We start from the raw sequence: 18868 nt of genomic DNA on the forward strand, positions 1-18868 counted from the left end.
TGTGTACGTATGTGTGTGTGTGTGTGTATGTATGTGTATGTGTGTGTGTATGCACTTGTATACATGTATGTGTGCGTCTGCGCGTGTCTGTGTGTGTACTTGTGTGTGTGTGTGTATGAGTGCTGTCACTCACACTGATCCCACTGGTGTGTGTGTGTTTGTGTGTGTATGAGTGCTGTCACTCACACTGATCTTGCTGGTGTGTGTGAATGTGTGTGTGAGTGTGTGAGTGTGTGTGTGTGAGTGTGTGTGAGTGTGTGTGTGTGTGTGCTGTCACTCACACTGATCTTGCTGGTGTGCGTCAATGTGTGTGTGAGTGTGTGAGTGTGTGTGTGTGTGAGTGTGTGTGTGTGCTGTCACTCACACTTATCCCGCTGGTGTGCGTGAATGTGTGAGTGTGTGAGTGTGTGTGTGTGTGTGCTGTCACTCACACTGATCTTGCTGGTGTGCGTGAATGTGTGTGTGAGTGTGTGAGTGTGTGTGTGTGTGTGTGAGTGTGTGTGTGTGTGTGTGCTGTCACTCACACTGATCCCGCTGGTGTGCGTGAATGTGTGTGTGAGTGTGTGTGTGTGTGTGTGCTGTCACTCACACTGATCTTACTGGTGTGCGTGAATGTGTGTGTGAGTGTGTGAGTGTGTGTGTGTGTGTGTGAGTGTGTGTGTGTGTGTGTGTGCTGTCACTCACACTGATCCCGCTGGTGTGAATGTGTCAGTGATCATCGTCTCGCTGCTCAATAACACTGTCAAATCTCTCTAATTCGCTCACTCACTTAATGCAGGCCAAGAGACTAAAGGTCACATCTCTCTCTCTCTCTCTCTCTCTCTCTCTCTCTCTCTCTCTCTCTCTCTTTTGTCTCAAAGTTCTCTTTCTATCTCTCTTTTTTATTTGATCTTTTCCTGTTTACATCCTGCACTCTAAGTTGCTTCCTTTCTCATTTTGATTAATTTTTCTCTTCCTCCATACCTCTTTCTTTCTCCTTCTGTCTCCACCTCTCTCTCTGTCTCTCTCTCTGTCTCTCTCTCTCTCTCTCTCTCTCTCTCTTACCCTCTCTCATTTGTCTTCTTTGTATATCGTTACATCTCCAACTGTTTATCATGTTCCTATTTATCACTCATTCTCTCTTCTCTATCTCTCTGTCTTTACATCTCTCTCCTTCCTCACTTCTCTCTTTCATTCTATCTCACACACTATCACTTTATTCAGGCCTGTCTCTGACTGTGTTGTTATCCCCCCCCTTCTTTATCTGTCTCAACCACTGACACTTCATGTTTTTCTTATCTATCTCCATCTTTCCCTTTATATGACCACCACCTCTCTCTCTCTCTCTCTCTCTCTCTTTACCTATGTCTCATCTTTGGACACTTATCTACCTTCATGCCTGACTCTTCCTTCTTCCTTATCTCACTCAATGGCACTCTTTCTTCCTTCTTTATGTTAATCTCTCTCTCTCTCTCTCTCTCTCTCTCTCTCCCTCTCTCTCTAGCACTCTTTCTTTGTCTGTCCCAATCACTGACACTTCGTGTTTCTGTTATCTATCTGTGTGTTTCTCTCTCTCTCTCTCTCTCTCTCTCTCTCTCCTCTTCCTTTACCTATGTCTCATCTGTCACTTCTCTTATGTACCTTTAGGCCCGTCTCTTCTTCCTTATCTCCCTCTATATCTCTCTTTCTTCCTTCTTAATGTTTATGGTAATCTAACTCTCTCTCTCTCTCTCTCTCTCTCTGTCTCTCTCTCTCTGCAGTCTGTAGTCTGTAGCGAGCGCAGAGCAGGGTGTAAAATTAGGACTGGCACGGCCCCAGAGACGCCTGAAAAGCGACTAATCTCGCATAATAACACACTGATGGCTGTGTAATTGCAGTTTGTCAGCAGTTTGTTTGCTGCACTCCTGAAGTTTTCACAGCTGCAGAGGAATAAATGAATATCTCCTTCTGCTGGATTCAGTTTATACATTTTATACGGAGAAAGAGAGAGAAGAGCTGTGGTTTCTTTAACGTTTACGTTCAAACTCGTCTGACTTTCCCGATTTTCTCTAATCACGCTCATTGAGTCGCTGACGTTAGACGTTCCTAACGTTTCAGCTTGTACAGATCCGCTCTCATTTCCTTCACCATTCTTTAATCTTCATCTTAACACGATGCTTTTTAAAGCCGAAATTTATTTCCTGCGAAACTAAAGATGTCAGACCTGATCAATGTGGGTTTCTTCCTTTTTTCCATTTCTTTCCAAACCATCATTATAAAGGAGTGTAAATGTGTAAAAGTTCATTCCTACCTGCTGTTGATTTTCTATGACAAATCTCAAATGTTTATATTAACACACTCGTTCAGTTATGGTCTCTATAGTAACGGCTTATTCACAGGGACTGAAATGGGCAGAAATGGGTAAACAAATGTGTAAATGACTTTTTTTTTAATTGACTTTTTTTTTAATTTATGGAAGGAGCCTCCAGTGTTAGAGCTTTGTAACAGAAGTGAAGCTGTAACTCGTGTCACACTCGTGGAAAGCGACTTATGGGACGTTTTCAATCAGTAAAAATAAACGAATGATGTTCAGGCTGTGAGTCAGATATAAAATGAGTCTGTTGGCTTTCATTGTGTTTTCACACTGCACGATTTTGTCCCTGATGTTCAGTCGCCGACAGGTTTTGCAAAATCGCTGACAAATGCCCGAAATCGGAGTCAAATCGGTGCTCGTTCACGCGAGTGACAATCACGCAGTGTGAATGATGTGATATGAGAGAATCGGCGATGCTCGTGAAATATTTGGCATATCTGGACCTGTTGGCGATTCAAAATCCTGCAGTGTGAAATGAGTTCTGACAGAGAAACACATCAGTGATGACCTACAGCCAATGAGAGAGCAAGATAAAGGGGAAGCGTGAAGTTCGGGGAGGAGTTATGCGTTTGGTTGTGAAACATAGTTTGCTGACCACACAGAGTTGTCAGCCATTCTTCCTATTGTGAAGTCATGCAGCGTGTAACCTCCTGTCACCGATCCATAGTGCAGTGTGAACACAGCAGCGACCGAATGCTACCCCAGATAGTCGTGCGGTGTGAAAACAACCGTGATCAGACAACTCTGAAAATTGTGCAGTGTGAACTCGGCATTAGACGTGTGTTTTCCCTCTGTTGGAGAATCTGGCACTGAATTTTACTGCTTAAAGATGAAATTTGAGCTGCTTTTTAGACGAACAAGCACTCGGAGCATCTCAGAAAGCAGAAATGGGTTTGATTTCAACATTTACTTTAAAGATACAAACATTTGTCTGTGGACAAAAACAAACAAAAAACAAACCTGGAACTTTAACTTAGGTTAAAGAAAAACAGAAATCCTTCTACAAGTCCTGAGTGTCTCCTTTCATATGAGCTTCATATTAAGCTCCACTGTGGAGTGAGACATGACAAAGACACTCAATCATCAACATGGACACAACAAAAACAGGAGGAAATTACATTTTTTTGGTCTCTGGGAAAAAGAGTTAATAAAGAAACAGTTAGTGTCGTTAAAGGTGAGTTTTAGAGTTCAGTAAATGAAAACTAACCAAAGCCTTTTCCCGTCCACAGAGGCTTCGATCCTGAGCTACGATGGCAGCATGTACATGAAGGTGGTGATGCCCACGGTGATGCACACCGAGGCCGAGGACGTGTCCCTGCGCTTCATGTCTCAGCGAGCGTACGGCCTGCTCATGGCCACCACCTCGCGCGAGTCGGCCGACACCCTGCGTCTGGAGCTGGACGGCAGCCGCGTCAAACTCACCGTCAACTTAGGTATCGTATACGAGTCCCTCCTCCCTCAGGATGCACTCTCTCCTCTGTTTTTTTTTTCCTCCTCTCTATCTGTCCTCCATCCCGTTGATTTCTCTTCACGCTCCTCCTCACTCATCTATATAAGACTTTTGTGTTCTTTTGTGTCTCTGCATGGACGACGAGATTACGATTAAATGCATTCGATTTGATATTTGATACAAGAATTTGTTTTCTTACATTTCTACATCAACTCTAACACGAACTGCTAATTAACATAATTAACATAATTAACATTCCGGTCCATCTTTTGAACTTTTTTAACCTTTTCATGGTTAAAAAATGGAAAATAAACGACACCGAGAGAGTCACACCACTAGTTAAGTCACAGGAACATACGTGTTATAATTCATAACTTATTTTTTTTCTACAATCCTACGTTGTATTCTGTATCCGTTTCAGTGTTGTGACTTTCTACTGATCAACCTAACACTTTCCGAATTAATTCTTCTCACAAGTCTCTGTCTCATCAGCTTTAAGTTGTATTTTCCTGATCGTTTTATTCATTTGTTTATTTTTTTCTTTATCTATCTTTTAAATCATTTCTATTTCTCAGATACACATTCTCCATGCTTTGTCAAAAGATGGTATTCACCCCTTCAAAGGCCTTTAGCCTGCGGCCCGGTCGGCAAACAGCCCGATAACAGAGCGCTCGGCTGGACCTGCAGCTGGTAGCACGTCACCGTCCTCGACTTTTATTCTCGCTTTGATTTTTCTTAATCGTTCACCTTAACCTGAGCAAGCTGCGATTTTAGTAGACGCAATCCTGAGGGACTGTAGCATGAGCAGAAGCATTATCAAGACCCTAGAGATTAGGAAAAATCTGTAATTTTTTCAGTTTTAGAATGACAACAAATTGCTAAATTTGTTAGATACAGCATACGGTTAAATCAGATCTTTAAAATGTTATCATTTTATTGCATCATAGCTTAAGCAGCTCTCGCACCACGTTCCCTTTTTAGCTCAAGACGTAAATTTTACGCTAAAGTTTTCGTGATCGCCGGCGTGTTTTTCCCCGTATGCTGGTGGTGCGTAGCTGGAGTGGGAGGTACAGTGGCCACTGCACGGTGCTGGTGCTAATTGGATCGAGGCTGTTTGCTCCCACTTTTCTGTTGCGGTTGACGACACATGAACCCTCCAGCCACATGGAGCCCCGCCCAGATCACGTGACTCTTTCAGTCATGGCATTCATTATGATGGGTAAATGACGAAGAGGGAAACAAACTCCCTCGTCGCCATTTTTGTGCTAAATATCATTTACGTTTAGTCCACAAGACGTTTAGTCCACAAAGCTGGAGTGGGAGGGGTAAGGGGTGAAATTTCAGGTTTAATTAATAAATTAATTGATAAAAAATGTGAAGATCTGGGTCTGTGCGAATCTATGTGGTTGGTACAATATAAGCGGCCATTTTACGGATATATTTATATATATATATATATATATATATATGTATACACATACATATATAGTACTCAGCTTATAGCTTGTATTAATGACTTAATAATGGTTCCGTTTCATTTAGATGTTTTTGATGATGTGGTAAGTAAAAGAAAAATCATAGAGATTTCTTGTCAAACAATTAATTTAATATTTTTGCTACAAATTTATCTACTTATATCTATATATCTGGTCTGATGGAATGTATAGTGCGTACACGTACTGCTGTAGATCCAGCACGAACAGGTCCACAGGCGTAACGCTGGAAGGTAAAGACGTGTGTGTAAAATGGCCGCCGCTCTGCATGTGGACGTCCCCGGAAGGGTGGAATTCTTGTTTTTGGATGTCTGCAGCTGTAACCTTGAAGGATGCAATTTCATCTGTCATTTATTCTTCCCCATCTAGACTGTATCAGGATTAACTGTAACTCCAGTAAGTTAACACTCAAGTTTCATTTTGTTTCTAATGATTGTTGTATGTACTGCTTTTCCTTTTCTTTAGCGCTCGGATGATGAATCCAAGCTCTCTGATAATAACCGGTGGTGACTTAATAATTCATTATTAATCGGTAGCACTTTCCTCCATGTGAGGTGTTCATAAGGCTGCATGATGCCTGCATAAGCGCTTCGTGATAACAGACATAGGGCTACAAAAATGTTTCTAAAGGCTTGTTTGATGTCAAGCTGATATGACCGCAAAGCCACATAAGGTTGCGTTATAACACAATCCGGGTTATATTAAACCTTATGACAAGTGACCTTTTTTAGCTTATGTCATTTATATGTCAAAAAAGCTATGAGACTGAAGTATCCTATTAGCCGAAATAAGCTGAAATTACATTTCAGATACTTTTCTAAAGTCACTTTGTGATTCTTAGCATTGAACCATTGTAAGACTCTCACGACTATGCCATGCCATTAAAAGCTTATAAGCATAAATAGCAACCATGCTTCATGTAAGTGTTGAACCTTCACTATGTCACAGTCATCGTACTATAAAGCCTTTTTTAATGTTGAATTATAATTTACCGCCAAGCTATGAACAAGTTATAACTGTTATCGGAATCATGATATGACTAACATGACATTACATATTCAAATTTCATATAAAATATTTGAAGCAGAAATAAGATAATTATAATTATTTTAATTATATTAATAATATATATTAATAATAATATTTAATTATATTTTTAATTATATTATAATTAATATTTAATTATATTATATTTAATTATGGATAATTATATTAATATAATTATTAATAAGATAATATAACTTATAAGTTTAAGATTCAGAGAAAACAACTGTTATAACCTTCACTATGTCAAATGAAAAGCTATAAGCATTGTACGACTGGACATTACACGGCATGTCATGCCATTGAAACCTTATACTTAAATATTATTATTATATTGTTGTAACCCTCACTTTGTCATCTGTGGCATAGTGTTATAAAGCAGGTTGTAATATTGAGTTCTAAACAAGCTTATAAGCATTATATGACTGGATGTTACACAGCATGTCATGACATTAAAACCTTATAATCTAATATTTGTATTGTAGTGATGTAACCCTCACTTTGTCACCTATGTCATAGTGTTATAAAGTAGGTTTTAATTTTCTGTTATAAACAAGCATATAATCATCATATGAGTGGTTGTTACACAGCATGTCATGACATTAATAACCAGAAATAAAAACTTATTGCATTTAATGTAATTATAGTTATAACCTTCACTATGTCACCTCAAAGAGTTATAAGGCATGTTTTAATGCTGAGCTATAATTTACCAAGCTATTGTCCAAGTTATTTATTATATGACTCTCTAATGTATACAGTATGACAGTCTAATGTAGGTTCAGAAACAGCAGTCATAGTCATAACACAAGCTTATGTCGACTCCATATCAGATCTGAAGAAATAGAACAAGCCTTTCTAAATCTTTGTTGTTTTCTCATTGTCAGTTGTCACGAAAATGCTTACGTAGGCGTTATATAGCCCTTATGAACACTACAAAGTAAACGAGTGTTACTCATTAATCCTAATAATAAATGTTGGGTAAACATTTTCTTGTTGTACGGATAATTATAAAAATATATCGTGATGCTAAAAAAAAAAAAACATAAGAATTTTTAATAAGTGCATGCAAATGAAATTAGCATATGTATATTTATGTATATTTTTCTGCATGCTGAAATTCTTTTAATGTCTATAATATAATTCTAATATCTGTGTTCAGGCCTGAAATGGCTTTATGCTTAAAGTCAGATGTTGAAGTCACCACTTGTCTTTTTAATTCCTCTTGTAATTAGAGGTTTCTTTATTTCATAGGACACACTGGCCTTTATTTTAGGTTTAGTTTTTATGCTAATGTTATGTTTTTATTTTTTTTTTAACACATAAATGATACTTTAAATTTGTCATAATATTTGTTACTGTAACTTGAACACAGCAAGACTGCTTGAGCTAGCGCACATTTTCAACTAGGCTAATTTTTATTTCGATTCAAACCGATCGCTTTCTGGTCGTAAAATTAATTCTTTCTTTTTAAATCTTTTGTTAAATTTTTTCCTTTTCTTTTAAAATTGATTTCAGTAGCAGACTCCGGGTGCTTAACGCCCGCTCTCTGTACTGTGCAGTATGTGTGGATTCATTCACGTGTCCTTTATAAGTCATTATAACTAAGCTTTTACTCATGAACAGGTTTCGGGGATACCCTCACTGAAAACTTTTTTATAATAATAAATGATAAAAATAAATTAACTGATTTTCTCAGTTGGAAATGTAAACAGTTCAGCACTTCATGGATTCATAACTCATTATAAGTAAGCATTTTATCAACGCTAATAATGCCTTATAAAGCTTTTACGGCTCCGAAGATCTTTATGCCATGCAGCATTGTTGAATTCTGTATTCTGATTGGTCAGAAGGTGTTGATTAGATTTCTGAAACTGTAGTATTATTGCGCTTGTTTGTTTCCATAGTAACAGCTCATTCAAAGCGATGGTACAGTTTTCTGTGAGGAAACATCCATTTAACGTTTATGGAAGTAGCTAGAAACTGACAAAAAGTCTGATGTTATGATTATTTTCCTATAATGCAAAAGAAATACATAAAAATTCATGTTGTAAGTGTTACTATTCATTATAATGCCTTTATAGCTGTTAATGATTATAAATGGTATAACTAATTATTATAAGTTATAACAAACTGTAATAATGCCTTTACAACATGATTATAAGTTATCAAGTACATCACTAAAGATCAATGAGGCATTATTACAGGTTATAATGATGGTTATAAGGAGTTATTACAGATAAGTTCTAATGAGTTCTAATTATGATTTGTCTGTTGAAGTTTTGTTTTAGTTTAGTATTTAATCAGGGTGCATTTATTTAAGGGATGTACGAGGGAACATGTGCAGTAGTTTGTTCTGATCTGGAGAGAAGCTTGTATGACTTATGGAAATTCGTATCAGCGTAATTGGCACACGCGAGCGAGCCACGTGCGATGTCCGTAATTTGGGACTCGTAAACCGTCGACATCAATCACGCAGCGAGACGAGCGGAGAGGGAGATCTGAAGCCATGGCCACGCTAGATTAGTCTCGTGTCCTTCAGCTCCATCACCTCGTAATTTCCACCTTTCATATCAGCGCAGCCGTGATGAACTCGCTTTTAATTACGCTAATTACTCCTGTCCGTCTCCACACCCAGCTGTCCTCCACGCTTACACACTCTGAGTGCAGGATGTGCAGATCATCCACCGTAACAGCAGCGTCTTAAATTACACCCGACTTCTCTGGAGATCAGTTATTCCTTTATTTATCTTATGGAGAGCTTCAGAGTTCTTTACAGGGGAAAATAACTGGGACATAATTGTCCCAGGAATGTTTGTGAAATGTTTGTGCCTTGATTAAAATGCAATAATTAAAAATAAAAGTTGAATTAAGTTTTAGTTTTACGTCAGTAATATGTTATACTATAAGATATCTTTAAAAGAATTACAAATAAATAACTAAAAAATATGAATTAATTAAACAACTTATTAAAAGACTAATAAAAATGATTAGAGAATAAAATATAAAATAAAAATATTAAAAAATAAATAAATAAATGTATAATAGAGGTGCAAACTGAAAGCAGGAATGGTTGTAAAAAGTTATTTCAAAAATTAGGATGTAATGATCAAAAAAGACATGCACAGGTACAATAAGACAAGAATGCAAGCTAAAAAATAAAATATAAATAAATAACGGAGCTAAGTCAATCAAAGAAATATTTATAAGTAATCAATTTTTTAAACTTTTGAAAAGAAACAAAGTCTAGTTCACTGATGCAAAGATAACAGAAATCAAATATAAAATATATATTTTTAATTAATCAGATTTAATTCAAAGTAAAATGCCTTAATTAATGATAAAAAATAAATTGTTTTATTTTAAAGTTATTAAAACAACTTAAAGATAGTGGAGTGTGCTGATTATAAATTAATTACAATAATAATAATAATAATAATAATAATAATAATAATGCAAGCATTTTATAAAGTCCAAAAATGTTAAAATTTCCCCAAAAAATCAAAAAATGTTTTAAAAATGAAAGAATGCATTAACGAACAGAAATAGAACACACAAAAAATCAGACATAAAAACAATATAATATAAAATGTATAAATAAAAAGCTGCTAATTGCTACAGCATTAACAGTCAGAACTTGTGGTTTCTGAGCCTTCTGGAGCAGGTGAATATTTCAGAGATGTAAATGACGTGTGCGATTATGCTTTCTGAACATACATCTGCTTTATGCTGAGATCTAATTTATCACCATGGGTTACTTTTCATCATCAATCATCTCTGATTTAATAAGAGCTCACAGCCACCATCACCGCTGCCGACTCGCTTATTATAAAGTTCTGAGCATAGACATGAGTTTGATTCGAACTTATTACCTACTTTCAGAGCTTCGAGTTGCTTAGCAACGGTTGTTCAAGTCCGTTTGGTCATGTTTTCATTCCAGATTGACCTTTTAACAAAGAACTGTTGCTGTGATGTTGTTGGAAATTTATAAACGTTATGTTAAATTTAACACAAAATGTTAAAAAAAAAAAAAGACAACCCAGAGTTCGTCAAATGTTAAATTTTTACAAAAATCTTAATAAATGTTTCTAGAAGTTTATCTAAAAACTTTTACACAACATTCAGAAAAAAAACATTCAGAAGTTTAATAAAGTTCTGCCTATCTTCTAGGAACATTTATAAACTTATAAAGCAAATACACTATATTGACAAAAGTTTTGGGACGTCTGCCTTTACATGCACATGAATGTAATATGGAGTTGTCCTGCCCTTTACAGCTATAACAGGAGTATAGGTTTAGGAGTATGTTAATGGGAATTTTTGACCATTCCTCTAGAAGAGCATTTTTTTGAGGTCAGGCACAGATGTTGGACGAGAAGGCCCGTCTCGCAGTCTCACTCTAATTCATCCCAAAGGTGTTCTATGGGGTTGAGGTCAGGACTCTCTGCAGGCCAGTCAAGTTCCTCCACACCAAACTCACTCATCCATGTCTTTATGGAGCTTCCACTGGTGTACAGTCGTGTTGGAACAGGAAGGGGTCATCCCCAAACTGTTCCCACAAAGTTGGGAGCATGAAATTGTCCACAATGTCTTGGTATGAAGCTGAAGCATTAAGAGTTCCTTTCACTGGAACTAAGGGGCCGAGCCCAACCCCTGAAAAACAACACCTGAACTCTTTATTTGGAGGGGTGTCCCAAAACCTTTGGCAATATAGTGTAATTCCACAACTTTCTATACCTAAAGATTTGCTGCAACCTTCTGTAACCTTTAACTAAAAGCATTTACAGTACAAAACCTCAACACACTGAATGTTCTTAATTTTCCAATACTAACTTTAAGCAAATATTTTAACAGTATATTCAGACAACTGGAAGTTGCTAGCATGAGATTTAAAATGAAGCTCCTGATTGTAATTACAATTCAAAGGCCACTGATCGTATGATGGAACCACAGGACATAGAATTAATAATATAAACATAGCTGGAATGCAGGAAGTAAGTCGGCTAGCTTACTTTTGTTGTGCTATTCCGATAGCAGTGGGCTAATGCTAACTTATAGCTAGTGTTTTTCTTGTTCAGCTAAAACTATCAGCTGATTAAAAATGTTTCCACACTAAGGCTCTGATTTATTAAAATCCCAATTAACACTTTTGTGCACAAAACGAGTGACTGCACAATTGTCTTCTTCATAAATTACGTCTTGATAAACCTCCTTATTACCAACACCTAGTAAATAGCAGGATTTTGTCTTCAACGGTTGTGTTAAATTTGTGTGAATATTGTCCCAGAACTTTCAGCCAGCACTTCCACATATTCTCATCGCTCAGTTAATAGATTTGCATGTTAATTAAGCTAAACGCAAAAACAAACCTGGCTAGTTTACTCATTTTGCAGTAAATCAAGACATCCTTATTTTGTCAAGTAATTTCATATAATTCATATTTAATAAAGTTCAGCATCTTGTGTTAATGGCTTTAAGAGCCATTTCAGAAGCTTGAGTGTGGGCGGGGCTTAAGATCGGTCTGCTGCATTGTGTACTGTTTAACCAAGTGCTTAAAATCATGCAAAACTGATTCATGGAAAACTTACTAGGTCCATTAGATTTGGGATATAATGAGAGTTTAGTGGTTAGCTTCACTTGAAATAATTATTCAGATTGCCTTTTTCTGCCTTCATATTTTCAAATGCAGGCTGAAAGTAATCTTAAAGCTAGTCCCTTGGCCAATTTCCTTTAAGGACTTTATAATGGTATAAAGTTCAAGGGTTTCATGTTTTCTTGACATGACAGAATGCGAAATGTCTCCAGGACTTGAACTCACGAGCTTCAATCACAAGAACATGTCTCAACCATTAAACTAATGCTGCTGTCTTTGATCGTGGTTTATATATTCAAGAAATATTGTGAAAGTTTTCTGTGGAGTTTATTCTGATGACTCTTCCTGTCTGATTGAACAGGTACGTAACTAAAAGGTTTTAAACTTTGCCATCGGTCAGGTTTGGGATATTATCCTTTGTTCTGAGCAAACTAGGCTACTGCTGAACAATGGTATAAAACATCTTCTAATCTGTGAAGACGAGTAAGGCAGGTTAAAGTCCACAGTATGGCCACCCTCAGTGAGCAGATCTGAAGGGCAAAGTCATATGAAGAGCAAGTGTACCATGCCTGGATTAGGGTTAGAGGAACCATCCCAGGAACCAGGCCTTGAGATGGTGTCTGCAGTCAGGCTAAACCCGAAATGGTGATGTGAAGCCATCTTGAAGGATGAGTGCCAGACGCAGTGCCAGACGGTTGATTAGATAGATAAGACTCTTGGAATGGAAACTTACCTTTATGTATTTTGAGACAGATTCTCGTTAGGAGCACCGTGTTTGTTACAACACGCTTGTCCAAGCTTTCTGAAATCACCTACAGTACAGTGTAATATTGCCTTCTTTGTCCAGAATAAGGCACAATTGTTGGGATTTATTTTGAAAGTTATTCCAAAGTGATGCCTCTCTACGGAGCTGTTTCCAACAGGAACCCACAAACCGCATCTCCTGAATTTTGGATGTAATGGAATGAAGTTAGAATTAGCCAGGACCGGCTCATTTTAGTGAAACAGTTTGAAGGCAGAATATACTGTATGGGGACCTTCTTATAACAATATTATAGACAGTCCATAGAATTAAATCGTTAAAGTGCATCATTAGGTTCGTGCATAAAATATATTTAAAGTACAGATAGAGTTTTATGTTTTATGATATGGAAGTAATTCATGAACATTCTCGTTAGCGTTCTCATCCAAATCATTTATCTTGTGCTATAAAAGGAAAATAAATAGGAGTGGGTGGTATTTCAAACCTCTTAATGAGTAAAAGCTATTTAGCTCTTTGAGGTAGATTTTCCCAACCTCTGCAACTTGTTTCTCTGTTTAGCAATGTTCAGAAAAATGTTTTTTTCTCTCTTTTTTTGCAATAAGAATACATTCTGAATCAAACTTCTGCTTTCTATTAGAATTGTTTCATTCACTCTAATAATTTTAAATCTAATAATAATTTAATTCATAATATTACAATTCTTTACGCAGTATATCTATCAGGCAGAGTTGTGTAGATTAAAAATAATTACAGCTTTTTTCTCCCTAAAAAGAGATAGAAAGCAAAGGTTTGATTGAGAGTGTTCCATTAAGAATGGCATTAACTTTTAATGACCGTCATTCTCAGGCAAGGGACCAGAGACACTGTATGCTGGACAAAAACTCAATGACAATGAGTGGCATACGGTGCGGGTGATCCGGCGCGGTAAAACCTACAAGCTCACAGTTGACGATGACGTAGCTGAAGGTACTTCCCTTGGTTTTGAATATGAAAGACAAGAGATTTCCTCAGCTAAAAAGCATAGTATCTCAGGTTTCTTTCTTTATTAAGAAAATTCTGTGGCAATTAAAACAGATAAAATTCGCTGACTATTGATGGAGCGAGCCACGCTCTCAGATCAGGGTGTTTCTCTTCAGGTGCATGGTGGCTTCTTTACAAGGGTAAAAAAAATACCTAAACTACCTCAAGGGTTCCGGCAATAAGCTGTGTCCCGTGTTCCAATACTGTTTTTTTGGACGCATCTTTATCGACTTCCCAGCCTGACTCGGAGGTGCGAGGGCTTTGAAACTGCCCTCACTCATTGTAGAATTATTTTAAAGAATAAAAAGAATATCAGAATATCTCTTTAAATCCCTGTTCGGACTGGATTAGTTTTATTTAACACAGTGGGATAATGTAATTATTAACAGAGCATTTCCAGGATTTTAGTCTATTCCAAAAACATTTCTATTCATATTCTGTGGAAATGCTTAAAAAACAACACTCCAGGAAGCACAACAAAACCAAAATACAAATGAATTCTTACCCAAACAATTAAATACGAACAATTTGTTTCACATAAACAGCAAATGTTGTAGCTAAAAAGTCTTGCTGGCTTTCTACTAACTAGCTAGCTAGCTATTTTGGTGATTAGCTGGTTCCTGGAAGGCTTAGCATTAGAATGGTTGAAGATGTCATGTCTAGATGGACAAGGCATCACATTGGTCCCATGTGCTCTTAGAAGAAATAGGGCATCGTCTAAACTATATTTTGAGAGGTTGTAATATTGCAGTCCATCTAGGTAAGTTCTGCTTATAAAGATGAGTCAGGTATCATCTCAGATTGCAGCAGAATGCACCTGCGCCACTATTCGGATGAGTGGAACAATGATAATGGGGAAGTGAAGTCAACGAGGGCGTTTGGAAAACAGTATTGGAACACAGCCATAGAGTGTGCAATCATGAAAACAATACTTGAGCTGCAGTGTGAAGTCAGTGGAAGGAAGAGTATAGCTGCCCTTTTTTTCTTTCTTCCCTTCTTGTCCCAACCTGCTTGGGTTGCAGGTCAGATGGTGGGCGACCATACTCGCCTGGAGTTCCACAACATCGAGACGGGTGTGATGACCGAGCGTCGCTTTGTCTCGCACATCCCGTCCAGCTTCATCGGCCACTTGCAGAGCCTCAGGTTCAACGGCCTGCTGTACATCGACCTGTGCAAGAACGGCGACATCGACTACTGCGAGCTGAACGCACGCTTCGGCATGCGCTCCATCATTGCCGACCCAGTGACCTTCAAAGCCAAGAGCAGCTACCTGAGCCTGGCCACGCTGCAGGCCTACACCTCCATGCACCTGTTCTTCCAGTTCAAGACTACTTCAGCGGACGGCATCATCCTGTTCAACAGCGGCGACGGGAGCGACTTTATCGCCGTGGAGCTGGTGAAAGGGTAAGACCTTTCAGACTGAAGACCGACTACCATGACATGCAAGAGATGTCTGTATTCATGAGACCTGGGACTAGGAGCAAAGCCAGTATAACGGAAACGTTAGCTTTGATTTACAGTCACAGGATTTGGTGCCTGGCTTTAACAGGTGCCTACATTTTTGGGGCAGCAAGAATCGAAAGTTCTAGCACCAAAGATCTTGCAGTCAGAAAGCAGCTACACTCTCAGAAAAGCAAGGTCTCTCAATGGGAATCATAGTTAGTATTCTAAAAAGGTTCTAATTGGAACCTCTTCTGAAATGGTTTATTGTATGGGGGCATAAAGAGCAGCTTCCCCCTACGGACAGACATAAAGGACAGTAAAAGTGGATGGTTAGCACTGAAAAAGTTTAGTGTGTAAAACTATATCAATGGCTTCAGTCTGGTTGATGACCAGAACCCAGAAATAATCCGTACACAACTATCCTTTTAAAACAAAAGTTCATCAGTGGGAACATTTCAGCGGTTAAAATGGACTCCTATATTGTAGGGTTTTGCTTCAGACTCTTTGCAATGATCTTCCAAAGATATACAACTGTATTCTTAGAAAAAAAAATTATTAGTAGTATTAATTGCCAAAACCGTGAACCATTAAACAACGTTGAAGACAGAAATCGTTCTCTCTCTTTTCTCCTTCTCAGGTACATCCATTACGTCTTTGACCTCGGTAACGGCCCCAACCTCATTAAAGGCAACAGTGACCGAGCTCTGCATGACAACCAGTGGCACCACGTGGTCATCACCAGAGACAACAGCAATCTGCACACCCTCAAAGTCGATGCCAAGGTTGTCAGTCAAGTGGTTAACGGTGCCAAGAACCTGGACCTGAAAGGTATCTGAGCTGAACCCATAACACAAATGCCAAACTTTACTCCTTTAATACATATCATTAAAATAACAAATGATTGAAAACTAAACACATTTTTACTTTGAATTTGCATTTCATTTGCATTTGAATATATACTTTATTTTCCTTGACCTGCTTCTCAAGTCCTTATTTTCTATCCCAAATTTTTTTCTGGCTGTGTTTAAAAGTGTGTAGACTCTGTTTTTTTAGACACTTCTACTCAAGACAAATTTGGAAGCCTGGTAGGTGTGACCTACACTCAGGTGATCTGTATCCTACCTGATCCTCACTTCAGTAATGATGTGACTTAGATTTAAGTCGCAGCTCTGAATGTGGACAGTGGTTTCACAGGCTATCATCCTAACTACCTGTTACGTGTTAGTGTCCCTAAAAGTGGACGTTTGGATGTCGTGATTGTATTAATGAACCTGTTTCCTTTTTTCTCAGGTGATCTTTTCATTGCTGGTTTGGGCCCCAGCATGTACAACAGCCTGCCCAAACTTGTAGCCTCCAGGGAGGGCTTTAAAGGTTGCCTGGCGTCGGTGGACCTGAACGGCCGTCTTCCAGACCTGATAAACGACGCTCTGTTCCGCAGCGGGCAGATAGAGCGTGGATGCGAAGGTACTCCCTCTTACAACTCGAGCTCAGGCAGCCCATTCTTCCTCATGAATGCTAACAGTAGCTCCATTAGCATTTCACTGAGCCATCAGTCCATCCTACTGACACTGCTCTTCACCTCTATCACCTGTTAGACCCCCGTGGCTCACTTAAATACTGCACTTTTATAGGCCACATTGGTCTTAGAGTCAGCCAAGCCCTGGTTTTTTTCATCCACATGAAATAATCCTTGCTAATCTATTATTGTATTATGACAAGGTCTGTGTACGTTGTGTTTTTTGTTTCGAAATGAAAAAAAGTGAACAACGTTTTTGGCTTAAACCTCATGCAAAGCAAACTCGTATTTCTTCTTTAGTTTCTGGATAAAATTCATCACGGATAGTGAACCTAGCCGCTAGCGTTGGCCAGGATTTCTGCATCGTTACATACTATTTATTTTTTTATCTTTATAAACTTTGTTCATGCTGAAATGCTCGTGTTTTTTCCCCATATTTAGATTTATGAATAATTGATATGTAGACTTGGTGTGCCAAGAGAAAAAAACAAAACAAAACAGACAGAAATTTCCTAACTTTCCGAATGTTTTCGTTCCGAAACAAAAAGCAAAAGAAAGACGCACACGGACCTTAAAGACGAGTTCTGCCGCTTTAGAGTATTCTGAGACATGACTGAGCTCATATGTGCAGGAATGATTTTAATTTCAATGACGAAGTGAACAATTACATTTACTCTGAATTACAGTTCACTTCAAATATCCTCGAAGGTGTTTACATGTATAGGGTGCTGTGACAGTTTGATTCGCTTTCTATGAAGCCGGTATTCATAAATCATCATAACTGCACTTAGAATTCAAGTTGTAAACCGTGTTGTTTGTTATCAGGACAGTTTTAATGATTTCTGAATATGGGCTTCATACAAAAGGTTGATCCTGAAAAAATATATAAATAAATCAGTGATATACGTGCAAATATATTACTGAAAAGCATTCGCAAAAATATTTACAGTACAAAATAAAAATTTCAAGAATTTTTTTAAATCCCTGAAGGTGTTTACATGTATAGGGTGCTGTGGTGATATTTTTATTATATTTTCTTTTTTTTTAATTAATTAATTAATTATTTTATTTTTATTTTTTTAAATCTGGGACTTCTTAAAGTGGGAAGAATCAGATTTTTATTTATTTGTTTATTTTTTAATTTATTTTCAAAAATACTAAACTGCCTAGTGTGTGCTAATATACTGTATATCACTGCCTTTTAAATCGTATAAATAAATAGATAGTGAAAAAACTGCTTCAGACCGTCTGATAGACTGCCATCTAGTGATATATCAACAGTTTATGTTTGATGTTGGTTAGTTTATGGCTAGTAAATCATCTCTACACACTCTATAGACTATTAGTCACTTTTTAATTTTATTCATGGTCTAATTTCATGCATAGTAAAGAAAAAAGAATTAAATAGTTCAAAAAGTTTGCCTCTCCCCATGACGGTGATGTATTGTGGGATTATCCTCTGTTACACCACAGCCCTGGTGAATTCTGGATCCTGATTGGTCAGGAGAGAAGGTGTTGATAAAATTTCCTGTAACAGCTATGAATCGCATTGTAATGCGTTATCGTTTCCATAGTAACAGCTCGTTCGCATGGCCGACGCTCCACCCTAGCAGATTTTGTGTTTGTTTTCCGCCATCTTCAGGGAAGAACCATGCGACTAGTTTAGGGGACGGCGTCCGTAACGCATTCCATAACTCGTTTTGTTGACCTTCCACAACGTTAAACTTAACTATAAATAAACAAAGCTATAAATGTAAAGAATAAGTGAATCACTTACGTTAATAAATGTTAATAACGTGGTGTATTTTAAGAGGAATAAAGCACAGGGTGATAGCAGTAAGTCTATCAAAAACAAAGCCCTTCAAAATAAATAAATAAATAAATAAAATACATTCTGTAATGGAGGGGTGTGTGGGTGTTGGGGGGGGGGTGCAAACTTTTGCAGAAATTGATCTAGCTGGTTATTAAAGGTTCGAATATCTATATAGAAACCAATAAACTGACAACTTTGTGTATGTAGCTGTTAATTAATGCAAATATAAAACTATTTATTTTTAATTAAAAAAAAATGATACATAAAGATGGATTATTTCAGACTCGTACATGAAACGCCAAACATTTTTTTTATCATTCCCTGCATATGATCTGCTTTTAAAATGGATGTCAATCATTTCATTTCCTATAAATAATTTCACACTTTTTTAAATTTATTTA

General features: G+C 37.5%; 1 protein-coding gene across 10 annotated transcripts in view; it reads left to right on the plus strand.

Moving 5' to 3' along the window:
- Window positions 1-18868, plus strand: part of nrxn3a (neurexin 3a) — a 316041-nt gene that overhangs the window by 94957 nt on the left and 202216 nt on the right. For 6 of the 10 annotated variants that reach the window (XM_058398173.1, XM_058398174.1, XM_058398175.1 and 3 more), the window contains 6 exons: window positions 3562-3765; window positions 5645-5671; window positions 13522-13641; window positions 14718-15099; window positions 15776-15966; window positions 16429-16602. In XM_058398173.1, coding sequence (XP_058254156.1) covers window positions 3562-3765; window positions 5645-5671; window positions 13522-13641; window positions 14718-15099; window positions 15776-15966; window positions 16429-16602 — 1098 coding nt within the window. The remainder of the gene's footprint in view (window positions 1-3561; window positions 3766-5644; window positions 5672-13521; window positions 13642-14717; window positions 15100-15775; window positions 15967-16428; window positions 16603-18868) is intronic. The other 4 variants (XM_058398179.1, XM_058398180.1, XM_058398181.1 and 1 more) reach the window with 1 other exon arrangement.

The sequence above is a fragment of the Hemibagrus wyckioides genome, linkage group LG09 (genome assembly GCF_019097595.1).
Source record: "Hemibagrus wyckioides isolate EC202008001 linkage group LG09, SWU_Hwy_1.0, whole genome shotgun sequence".
NCBI classification, from domain to species: Eukaryota; Metazoa; Chordata; class Actinopteri; order Siluriformes; family Bagridae; genus Hemibagrus; species Hemibagrus wyckioides.